The sequence below is a fragment of the Mustelus asterias genome, chromosome 3, assembly GCF_964213995.1.
Source record: "Mustelus asterias chromosome 3, sMusAst1.hap1.1, whole genome shotgun sequence".
In the NCBI taxonomy this organism is placed as follows: Eukaryota; Metazoa; Chordata; class Chondrichthyes; order Carcharhiniformes; family Triakidae; genus Mustelus; species Mustelus asterias.
Genome location: NC_135803.1, coordinates 147,902,042 through 147,914,353, shown reverse-complemented (window position 1 = coordinate 147,914,353; position 12,312 = coordinate 147,902,042). Strand labels below are relative to the sequence as shown.

Sequence of the window (12,312 nt, the reverse complement as noted above, 5' to 3'; positions counted from 1 at the left end):
GGGTTTTTCCGACTATGATTTTATGGTCATCAGTAGATTCTTAATTCCAGATTTTTTTTTATTGAATTCAAATTCCACCAGCTGGTGTGGCGGGATTGTCAGAAAAACCCATCTGGTTCACTAATGTCCTTTAGGGAAGGAAATCTGCCATCCTTACCCAGTCTGGCCTACATGTGACTCCAGAGCCACAGCAATGTGGTTGACACTTAAATGTCTTGGGGATGGGCAATAAATGCTGGCCCAGCCAGCGACGCCCACATCCCATGAACGAATAAAAAAAAACTATATTTCACCGAAATTTAAATTATGTAAACCACTTTGGGACATTCTGAAGCCAATGCGAGACTTTCTCTATCCCATTACAACAAGGGTTAATATTCTCTCCAAATACATTGTCAAATCCCCGACTCCAGATGTCACAAGATCGTGACTCCAATGCTTGGTCACCTTGACTAATGATGCCATCCTCCACTACCCTTTATATCCTTGGCCAAGTTAACAGAATCTCCAGTTACAAAGACACGCTCTGCTATCAGGCTCTGCAATTCTCTGCTGCCAGATCGCTCATGAGGCTCCCACGCACACCCAGACTCCGTGACAGGAACACACAGAGTGTTCCTATCACCAACACTGACTGGCGTGGCAGAAACTGATGCACGAGATCCATGCACACGGGTCAGATGATGCAAGGGGCTTTGTAAATATTCCAAGGGTATTTTCACCAAACAGCAGATCTTTAAAATTTAAGGCACAAATGTATCTGAGCATACAGGGTAGACCATTTAGAATCATAGAACCCCTACAGTGCAGAAGGAGGCCATTCGGCCCATTGAGGCTGCACCGACCACAATCCCACCCTATCTCCGTAACCCCATGCATTTACCCTGGTGAGTCCCCCCTGACACTAAGGGACAATTGAGAATGGCCAATCCGCCTAACCCGCTCATCATCTTTGGAGGGTGGGAGGAAACTGGAGCACCAGGAGGAAACCCACGCAGACACGAGGAGAATGTGCAAACTCCACACAGTCGCCCGTGGCTGGAATTGAACCCGGGTCCCTGGCGCTGTGAGGCAGCAGTGCTAACCGCTGTGCCACTCCTAGGACTGAGATGAGGAGAAATGTCTTCACCCAAAGAGTGGTGAGCCTGTGGAATTCACTATCACAGAAAGCAGTTGATGCCAAAACATTGAATGTATTCAAGAGGTGGCTGGATATAGCACTTGGGGCGAAGGGGATCAAAGGAAATGAGGTTTGTTGGGATCAAGCTATTGAGTTGGACGATCAGCCATGATCACAATGAATGATGGACCAGACTTGAAGGGCCGAATGGCCTCCTCCTGCTCTTATTTTGTTTCTAAATAATCGGTCTCTGTGTTTTCTTTCAATTTTGCCTGGTTTACATTTTTATTCAGGGGTGCCAGGGCTGGTGGTGATAATGGGGCAGGGTGTTGGCGATGGGGAGATCGGGGGATGGTTGGGGGGGGGGGGGGGGAATAAAGGCTCCTAGCCAGCAGAGGGTTAGTCAACATGCCAAACTCTCTCCATAATGACTCCGTGCACTTTATTCCTTCCACAGCAGTGAGTGATATTTCCCAAACCGGCCATTCTTGTGCTACTTGCAAGGCAGCGACGGGCACTAAATTCTGGTGTCGTTTTTTTGCCATCGCCATGCTATCAGACCAGAGTCTGAACTGCTCCAGTCACCGATCCTGTTACTTTGAATGTGGCCCTACAAACCTCCACAATACTGGAGGAGTCCCTATTTTAATCACACCATGATTGGCAGCCATGCCAATCAGCGGCCCAGGCCCTAAGCGCTGGAACTCACTCCCCAAGTCTCAACGCCACTTCTAGGATGGTCCCAAAAAAACCTGCATCATTTGGACATCCCCCAATGTGGCAGATTTTGGGTTTTTTTTGATTTGTTCATGGGATATGGGCGTTGGAGCAGCATTTATTACCCACCTTGGCTTGCTAGGCCATTGCAGGGGGCATTTGAGAGTCAACCACATTGCTGTAGCTCTGGAGTCACATGTAGGCCAGACCGGGTAAGGACGGCAGATTTCCTTCCCTAAAGGACATCAGTGAACCAGATGGGTTTTTTCGACAATGGTTTCATGGTCATCAGTAGATTCTTAATTCCAGATATTTTTTATTGAATTCAAATTCCACCATCTGCCGTGGTGGGATTCGAACCCGGGTTTCTGGGTTAATAGTCTGGCGATAATACCACTAGGCCATCACCTCCCCATTCAGGCATTTTTGGGTGTGATATAGGTACAGGGATTGGGGTGTTGATGCGCTCTTTTTGAACGGCCCTTCCAGAGTCATCTGTCTCAGCAACACTCGTTTCGGATTCATAAATTTGACTTTTAATTTATATTTTTTGTTGGTTTGTCAGACTTCCCGCGCAAACGGTCGGTGAGTTTCCCGTTGTTAGAATCCGTTCAAAATAAAAAGGTTTATTTTTCGGATGTACGGATCATTCGGCCTGTTAGTCTATAAACATCTCTCAGTCATTGGGAGTCAGCATGACCCAGGGATTGAAGCAGTTAGAGCATTGGAGAAAAGGGGATAAGTTACTGGGTTATCTTCATGTTAATGCGGCCCTGCAGACTTCGAAAGGTTTAATGTAATAGATCCTCCAGCCCAGACTGTTAACGAGGATCTCATTATCCTGCACTGCCTGGATCACAGCCAACATATCCCAAACACACAGCACATCACAGCAAAATGGACAGAGAGCGCGGGCGCAGAGAGCGAGGGCGCGGGAGAGAGCAAGAGTGGGAAAACAGAGTGAGAGTGAGAGAAAACAGAGTGAGAGAAAGAAAGAGAGAAAGAGTGAGACAGAGAGAGAAAGAGAGATAGAGTGAGAAAGTGAGAAAGAAGGGTGAGAGAGAAAGAGAGAGAGAGTGAGAGAGAGTGAGAAAGAGAGAGAAAGAGAGAGAAAGAGAGATAGAGTGAGAAAGTGAGAAAGAAGGGTGAGAGAGAAAGAGAGAGAGAAAGAGTGAGAGAGAGTGAGAAAGAGAGAGAAAGAGAGAAAGAAAGAGTGAGAAAGTGAGAAAGAAGGGTGAGAGAGAGAGAAAGAGAGAGAGAAAGAGTGAGAGAGAGAAAGAGAGAAAGAAAGAGTGAGAAAGAAGGGTGAGAGAGAGAGAAAGAGAGAGAGAAAGAGTGAGAGAGAGAGAAAGAGAGAGAAAGAGAGAAAGAAAGAAAGAGAGAGAAAGGAGAGAAGAAAGGAAGGGAGAGAGAGAAAGAAAGAGAGAGAGAGAAAGAAAGAGAGACAGAGAGAGAGAAAGAAAGAGTGAGAGAGAGAAAGAAAGAGAGAGAGAAAGAAAGAGAGAGAGAGAGAAAGAAAGAGTGAGAGAGAAAGAAAGAGAGAGAGAGAGAAAAAGAGAGTGAGAGAAAGAAAGAGTGAGAAAGAGAGAGAGAGAGGTAGCATCGAAAAAAAGAATGTAAACTGGGAATGAAGAATAGTGGTCCAAACAGTATTTTTTGGTATTAGGAAAACCTCAAAGTAGGAAGAGGGGAGTGTGAGAATGGAAGCAAAGAAAGATGAGAGGATTTCTTTCCAGTCTCGTTCTCCATTTTTAATGTTCACACACCCAGATCTAACTAACGGGTGGATGGCCGTCCAGTCAGAGGACCAGGGCTCAAACTCATTTTGTCGACGGGACGTTGCAGTGGGTGGAGGATAAGGTTGCAGCTCCCTCTCTGATGTTGCTGCAGAGGGAGTGCAGGGAAAACTCTGGGGAAAACTCTGCACTCTCCCCGGGGACAGACTTTCCTGTATAATTCAGCTGGAAAGTGGATCAGTGGGGAGCTGCTGCCACCTAGTGAAATGCCCAGTTACTGCAGGGTGAAAAACACCCAAACATCTGCCCAAAACTGGGTGGAACGCTGGCAGCACAGGAAGCCATTCGTGTTAATGGATATATCGGGCGTTGTTTAATTAAGTACCTGGGGCACATATAAATAGGGGATGCTGCATATGGGAGTGGATCTGAGAGACTGAACAAGTCAATAAATTCTCTCAATAAAGGGCGGAATGGTGACACAATGGTTAGCACTGCTGCCTCACAACACCAGGGATCCGGGTTTAATTCCAGCCTTAGGTGACTGTCTGTGTGGAGTTTGCACGTTCTCCCCGTGTCTGTGTGGGTTTTTGATTTGATTTATTATCGTCACATGTATTAGCATACAGTGAAAAGTATTGTTTCTTGCGCGCTATACAGGCAAAGCATACCGTTCATAGAGAAGGAAAGGAAAGGGTGCAGAATGTAGTCATTCAGTCATAGCTAGGGTGTAGAGAAAGATCAACTTAATGTGAGGTAGGTCCATTCAAAAGTCTGACGGCAGCAGGGAAGAAGCTGCTCTTGAGTTGGTTGATACGTGACCTCAGACTTTTGTATTCCTCCGGGTGCTCCGGTTTCCTCTCTCAGTCCAAAAATGTGCAGGCTCGGTGGATTGGCCGTGCTAAATTGCCCCTTAGTGTCCCAAGATGTGTAGGTTAGATAGGATTAGCCTTGGTAAAGGTGTTGGATTATGGGTGCAGGGCAGGGGAGAGGGCCTGGATAAGATACTCTGTCAGAGAGCTAGTGCAGACTGGATGGGCTGAATGGCCTCTTCCGCACTGTAAGGAATTCGATGACTCTAAGAAAAGATCTTGTTTTTGACTTCACCAACTGGCTTGGACCTTATTGACAATCCGGCCTGTTAAGTCAGCTGGGCCCCGTTTCCTGCTCTTTCCCAATATCCCTGAAAACTTTATCCCTTCTGATGCTTATCCAATTCCTTTTTGAAAGCAACGATCAAATCTGCCTCCCCCCACAACCTCCCCCCCCCCCACCGCACACCCTCCCCCCCCGCACCCCCCCCCCCCCCCGCCCTCGCCCCCACCCCTCCACACTCTCAGGCAGCCCACCCCAGACCCCTAACCACTCGCTGCGTGAAAAATGGTGAGGGTGCGGCCCATTGTTTTTTTTCATCACTTGTACCTGAATCCCAAACCCGTCCCCAACCATCACCTGAACTCATCGTCACCCGAACCCCCTTCCCACCCCAAATGCCACCTGAACCTCCCTCCCCCACTCAACATCACCTGAGTTCTTGGACATCTGACCGAGTGACCATGAAGGAAGAGCAACATGAGAGCAGAGAGGGTGAGCGACTTGGTGGGGGAGGGTCGAAACGTGGGAGGTGGTGTTGTTCCCAAGAACCTGTTGCACCTTGTCCTTCTGAGGTGCCATTGAAAGAGGATAGGTGAGGCCCTGTAGGGCATTTAGCAGAGTACACTGCTGTCACTGTGCACGGATGGTGGAGGATGTGAATGGTTAAGGGGATAAACAATGCGCCAATCAAGTTGCTGCTGTATTCTGAATGGTCTTGAGCTTCTTTAGGGTCAGGGTACCTTCCCTGCTCGGCCTACACTCGGCTCATGGCCAACACCCTCGCAGCTGAACTGAAACTAAATTGTTTCCACTCACCGTGACGTCGCCAGGTCTGAAGAGGAACTGCCGGTTGAGGTTAGACCTTTCGATGGTGTCCATGTCAGTCACTGTGATGCTCCCGCCTTCTCCTGCTCCCAGGCCAATCATGGCAAAGTTCTTTAGCAGCTCACATCCAATGGCGCCGGCACCCACCTAGGAACAGAGCAAGGGTGAAGTGACCCTCCGAGAACATGTCACATTAACCACAGAGGGCAAGGTGAGTGAGATGAGGTCAAAGTGTCGGAGGTGGGGAGGGCAGGGGGTGAGAAAATGGACGCCCTTGTGGGACATTGAGGTGAAAATGGAGATGGAGATGCGGTGGGAAAGAGGGAAAGTTAAGAAACATAGAAACTAGAAGCAGGAGGAGGCCATTCAGCCCTTCGAGCCTGCTCCATTGTTCATTTTGATCATTGCTGATCATCAAATTCAACATCCTGATTCCCCCCTTCCTCCCATATCCCTTGATCACTTTAGCCCCAAGAGCTAAATCTAATTTCTTCTTGACTTGGGGTGGCACGGTAGCACGGTGGTTAGCACTGCTGCTTCACAGCTCCAGGGACGTGGGTTCGATTCCCGGCTCGAGTCACTGTCTGTGTGGAGTTTGCACGTTCTCCTCGTGTCTGCGTGGGTTTCCTCTGGGTGCTCCGGTTTCCTCCCACAGTCCAAAGATGTGCAGGTTAGGTTGATTGGCCATGCTAAAATTGCCCCTTAGTGTCCTGAGATGTGTAGGTTAGAGGGATTAGCGGGTAAAATATGTAGGGATATGGGGTTAGGGCCGGGGTGGGATTGTGGTCGGTGCAGACTCGATGGGCCGAATGGCCTCTTCCTGTACTGTCGGGTTTCTATGATTCTATGAAATCACATAACATTTTGGCCTCAACTACTTTCTGTGGGAGTGAATTCCACACATTCACCACCCTCTGGGTGAAGAAGTTTCTCCTCACCTCAGTCCTAAAAGATTTACCCCTTATCCTCTAACTGTGACCCCTAGTTCTGGATTCCCCCACCATTGGGAACATTCTTTCTGAATCTACCCTGTCTAACCCTGTTGGAATTTTATAAGTTTCTATGAGATCCCCTCTCACTCTTCTGAACTCCAGTGAATATAATCCTAACCAACAAGGTCTCTCCTTATGGAAGGAAGCACATGGATTAGGGAGAGGAAGGAGGGGTCAGGACAGCAGCAATGGGGAGGCTGGATCAATGGAGAGGACACAGAATTCCTCTTGGGAAATGCCCCCAGGCCTACATCATCTCAGGCTATGTTGGAGTTGAGGGGTGGTTGAGGGAAGAGGAGAAGTTGGTGGTGGCTAAAGTCTCTTAAGGGACCACAAACTACAACCGGATTGGGGCTCTGCTCTTTCTCTTGGACGCACCAATAATACCCGAAGACCAACCGAGTGGTCACGTGAGAAGGCGGCTACATACGAGGTCACTTTGCGGGACTGTGGGCGTTATTCCCGGGATCCAGTTGGATGTAGCTGTTGAGTTTAGGAATTGACTACCTATGTTGGTGGGGGGTGGGGGGCGGGGGGGGGGGGGGGGGGGGGGGGGGGGTGGGTGGTGGCGGCAGCATAGTGGTATTGTCACTAGATTAGTAATCCAGAAACTCAGGGTAATGTTCTGGGGATCCGGGTTCGAATCCCACCATGACAGATGGTGAAATTTGAATTCAATTTTAAAAATCTGGAATTAAGGAAATGACCATACTGCCACCTACTGGCATTACAGGTACTACAAGTAAACGTGGCCACTTTAAAACCTTCATCACCTGGACCTCTGGGAATCTCCAAACACACAAGGAGTTCTCCATATCGTAGCTTAGCATTCCACATAAAATCAAGATTTCAGATGTACATACCCTCTCCTTAAAGCTACAGTAGCCTAGGAGGAGGATAGGTTGAGGCAATGAGGGGGAAAAACATATTGTGACGGCACAGTGGTTAACACTGCTGCCTCACAGCGCCAGGGACCCAGGTTCGATTCCCGGCTCGGGTCACTGTCTGTGTGGAATCTGCACATTCTCCCTGTATCTGTGTGGGTTTCCTCCGGCTGCTCCGGTTTCCCCCCACATTCTGAAATACATGCTGTTAGGTGCATTGGCCGTGCTAAATTCTCCCTCAGTGTACCCGAACAGTGTGGCGACTAGGGGAGTTTCACAGTAACTTCATTGCAGTGTTAATGTAAGCCGACTTGTGACACTAATAAATAAAAATACAATAAAAAATTCCTTTCAAATTCCTAGAAACCTCAATCAAATTGCCCTTTAACCCTTTTACTTTCCATGGAAAACAAGCTTAGTTTATGAGACCTCGCCTCATGATCTATTCCTCAGAACCCTGCTAATTCAATAGTGATCATCACATTGGATATGTGAGAGGGAAAGGCCAGCTGGTAGGGGGGGGGGGGGAAACAGGGCGCAATGGGGCTCGAGGGCTTCGCTGTTGAGTCACAGAAACTTTGATGTGCGCTCGGCCATGGGTCTAGAATGTTCTATGTTGTCATGCTGCCGAGATAAATGGGTGAGGGAATTCATTATCATCATAGAAGAATCATAGAATCCCTACAGTGCAGAAGGAGGCCATTCGGCTCATCAAGTCTGCACCGAACACAATCCCACCCAGGCCCTATTCCCGTAACCCCACGTATTTACCCTGCTAATCCCCCTAACCTACATATCTTGGGACAATTTAATATATTTTTAAATTCATTCATGGGACATGGGCGTCACTGGCTGGCCAGCATTCAAAGCTCATCCCCAGTTGCCCTTGTAGGGCAGTTGAGAGTCAACCACATTGCTGTGGCTCTGGAGTCACATGTAGGCCAGACCGGGTAAGGACGGCAGATTTTCCCTCAAGGACATTAGTGAACCAGATGGGTTTTTCCAACAATCGACAAATGGTTTCATGGTGATCAGTAGATTCTTAATTCCAGATATATTTTTTATTGAATTCAAACTCCGCCATCTGCCGTGGCGGGATTCGAACCTGGGTCCCTGGCACTGTGAGGCAGCAGTGTTAACCATTGTGCCACCGTGCCACCTCATGGTAGATACTTAATTGCAGATTTATTTTTTATTGAATTCGAGTTTCACCATCTGCCGTGGCGGGATTCGAACCCGGGTCCCCAGAACATCAGCTGAGTTTCTGGATTAATAGTCTAGCGATAATACCACTAGGCCATCGTCTCCCCACGTACGGTGGTGCTGAAATTGACCATGTGATCAGGCACTAATATTTCGTGAGAGAATAAAAGGAAACCGGGGCCCAGGCCTCGTCACCCACTTACCAGAAAATATTTCTGCGCTTTCAGCTTCTCCTGAAAGTCAGATCCAAATATCGCAATCTGCCCATCGTAGCGACAATCTCTCTGCGCAGAACCAGAGCAAAAACATGGTTAGGAATGAAACAATGAGTTCTTTCAAAGAGTCAGCACAGTCATGATGGGCCAAAAGGCCTCCTTCTGTGCTGGACGATTGTGAACGTACCAATTAGGTGCAGGAGTAGGCCATTCGGCCCCTCCACCATTCAATAAGATCACGGCTGATCTAATTACAACCTCAACTTCACATTGCTGCCTCATCTCCGCTAACCGCTAACGCCCTTGTTCCTGAAGAATCTATCCACCTCTGCCTTAAAAATACTCAATGACCCAGCCATTTTTTTTGAATTCGTGGGACATGGGCGTCGCCGGCTGGGCCAGCATTTATTGCCCATCCCTTGGAGGGCAGTTGAGAATCAACCACATTGCTGAGGCTCTGGAGTCGCATGTAGGCCAGACCAGGTAAGGACAGCAGATTTCCTTCTCTAAAGGACATTAGCGAACCAGATGGATTTTTCCGACGATGGTTTCATGGTCATCAGTAGATTCAAATTCCACCATCTGCTGTGGCGGGATTCGAACCCGGATCCCCAAAACATTAACTGAGTTTCTGGATTAATAGTCTAGTGGTAATACCACTAGGCCATTGCCTCCCATCCCTCCTGACCACTCTCTGGGGTTAAAGAGCCTCAGGGAAAACATTCTTTCTCCCCTCCATCCAAAATGGGAGAGCCCTTGCTCTGAACCATTCCCCTGCTCTATTTGAGTTGATTTATTATTGTCACATGTATTAGTGTACAGTGAAAAGTATTGTTTCTTGCATGCTATACAGACAAAGCATACCGTACATAGAGAAGGAAAGGAGAGGGTGCAGAATGTAATGTTACAGTCATAGCTAGGGTGTAGAGAAAGATCAAGACTCAAGAACAGCTTCTTCTCTGTTGCCATCAGACTTTTGAATGGACTTACCTTGCATTAAGTTGATCTTTCTCTACACCCTAGCTATGACTGTAACACTACATTCTGCACTCTCTCCTTTCCTCCTCTATGAATGGTATGCTTTGTCTGTATAGCGCGCAAGAAACAATATTTTTCACTGTATGTTAATACATGTGACAATAATAAATCAAAAATCAACTTAATGCGAGGTAGGTCCATTCAAAAATCTGATGGCAGCAGGGAAGAAGCTATTTTTGAATTGGTTGGTACGTGTCCTCAGGCTTTTTGTATTTTTTTGTATCGCTCTATGACTGAACATAACTGCAATTAAAATGAGAATGTGTGCTGTATTCTGGAATGGAGGATGGTTTGATTTGATTTATTATTGTCACGTGTATTAACATACAGTGAAAAGTATTGTTTCTTGAGCGATATACAAACAAAGCATACCATTCATAGAGAAGGAAATGAGAGAGTGCAGAATGTAGTGTTACAGTCATAGCTAGGGTGTAGAGAAAGATCAACTTAATGCGAGGTAGGTCCATTCAAAGGTCTGACAGCAGCAGGGAAGAAGCTGTTCTTGAGTCGGTCGGTACGTGACCTCAGACTTTTGTATCTTTTTCCTGATGGAAGAAGGTGGAAGAGAGAATGTCCGGGGTGCGTGGGGTCCTTAATTATGCTGGCTGCTTTGCCGAGGCAGTGGGAAGTGTAGACAGAGTCAATGGATGAGAGGCTGGTTTGCGTGATGGATTGGGCTACATTCACAACCTTTTGTAGTTCTGTGGTGAGCAGCAGGTTAAACATCTCTGGAAGAACATCTCCCTCAGGAATTAATGAATGCTATTTCCACATGTTAACCTCCCAGCAAAAGGTATCCTGATTCTTTATCTGAAAATTGAATGTGGCCCTTGAATCCAATTTGCATTAAAACCATCATAACCTCTTCAAAACAGCTGATGATCTGATCTCGTTAATTGATTGGCCAACAATTGTCCGAAAGTCACCGACTCTTAGATACACAAATTCATAAATGCCTAATCCCTGCGACAAACCAATCTCATTCGCACCTCGTCGCCACACCTCATTAGAAACTGGTTTAGCAACTCCTTCTCGGCATTTCTTATCAAGTGATTCAATCTTGATAGTTAAATGTGATCTACCAGGAATCCACTCATGCAAACCAGGCTCCCATCCACCGAGTCTGTCTACACTTCCCGCTGCCTTGGAAAAGCAGCCAGCATAATTAAGGATCCTGCGCACCCCGAACATTCTCTCTTCCACATTCTTCCGTTGGGAAAAAGATACAAAAGTCTGAGGTCACGTACCAACCGACTCAAGAACAGCTTCTTCCCTGCTGCTGTCAGACTTTTGAATGGACCTACCTTATATTAAGTTGGTCTTTCTCTACACCCTAGCTATGACTGGAACACTACATTCTGCACCCTCTCCTTTTCTTCTGCCCTATGTACTCCATGAACGGTATGTTTTGTCTGTATCGCTTGCAAGAAACAATACTTTTCACTGTACATCAACACATGTGATAATAATAAATCAAATCAAATCCCTAAGATAAAAGCAAAATACTGCGGATCTGGAATCTGAAACAAAAACAGAAAATGCTGGAAAGTCTCAGGATCTGTGGAGAGAGAATAGAGCCAATGCTTCGAGTCAGGACGACCCTTCGTTAGAGCTGAATCTCTGCTGTGTTACCCTTAAGGGGACAATCACCACATAATGCGTTTATTACACAAAGGCTTCATCTAGATGGGGTCTTCATCGGGAGGTACGATGAGATAGTGGTGTGGAGTCCCGTTGATACTCACAGGTTGACAGCTTTCTTCAGTCAAAAGGAATTCTTCATTTTCTTGGGGTAAACATTCCAGCGCGTCAAAGTACATCCACTGGCTGAGGGGCACGAACTTTCCACTGCAGGCCTGAAACAACACCAAGGGCAGCGATCAACAGAGAGGGTGAAAGGTCACCATCACGCCACATGGAGGACATTACTAACTGAGGTTATGGCTGCCTGGGTTCTGGGAGGCCATTGTCCAGGAGTTGGCTCATATGAAGGAATCACTTTCTATAATCTGATTAACGTGACTCAGAGAGTCAGCCACTGGGTGACAGAAAGCAGCAGGAAATGCTGGAACTTGGCTCACTAACACCAACTCCTAGTTACTACATTAACACAGTCTAAATGCTGTTTTGATTGAATATAGGTTCAGACCTGCTTTGACACCCAGGGTGTGAAGCATGGGCCTTCACTCAGATGGAGAAATATGAATTACCGTGACTTCACATCATTCCTAACGCTAACTTTCTGCTGATTCTCCCCCTCAGCCACCCAATCAGAAGAGTAGCCCCAGCCTCCGCTTGTTGCCTTTGGTTACTTGGTAGTGATCGTCACAGAAGGTGGCACAGTGGTTAGCACTGCTGCCTCACAACACCAAGGACCTGGGTTCAATTCCAGCCTCGGGTTAAAGTAAAGTTTATTTATTAGTCACAAGCAAGGCTTAAATTAACACTGCAATGAAGTTACTGTGAAATTCCCCTAGGGTTACCGTC

The 12,312-nt window shown here is 47.1% G+C and overlaps 1 protein-coding gene across 2 annotated transcripts in view; it reads right to left on the bottom strand.

Moving 5' to 3' along the window:
* LOC144491702 (ubiquitin-like modifier-activating enzyme 1) overlaps nucleotides 1-12,312 on the bottom strand; it is a 288,773-nt gene that overhangs the window by 243,648 nt on the left and 32,813 nt on the right. For both annotated transcript variants that reach the window (XM_078209895.1, XM_078209896.1), the window contains exons 11-13: nucleotides 11,571-11,681; nucleotides 8,776-8,856; nucleotides 5,485-5,640 (exon numbers count right to left, since the gene is read on the bottom strand). In XM_078209895.1, the coding sequence (XP_078066021.1) occupies nucleotides 5,485-5,640; nucleotides 8,776-8,856; nucleotides 11,571-11,681 (348 nt within the window). The remainder of the gene's footprint in view (nucleotides 1-5,484; nucleotides 5,641-8,775; nucleotides 8,857-11,570; nucleotides 11,682-12,312) is intronic.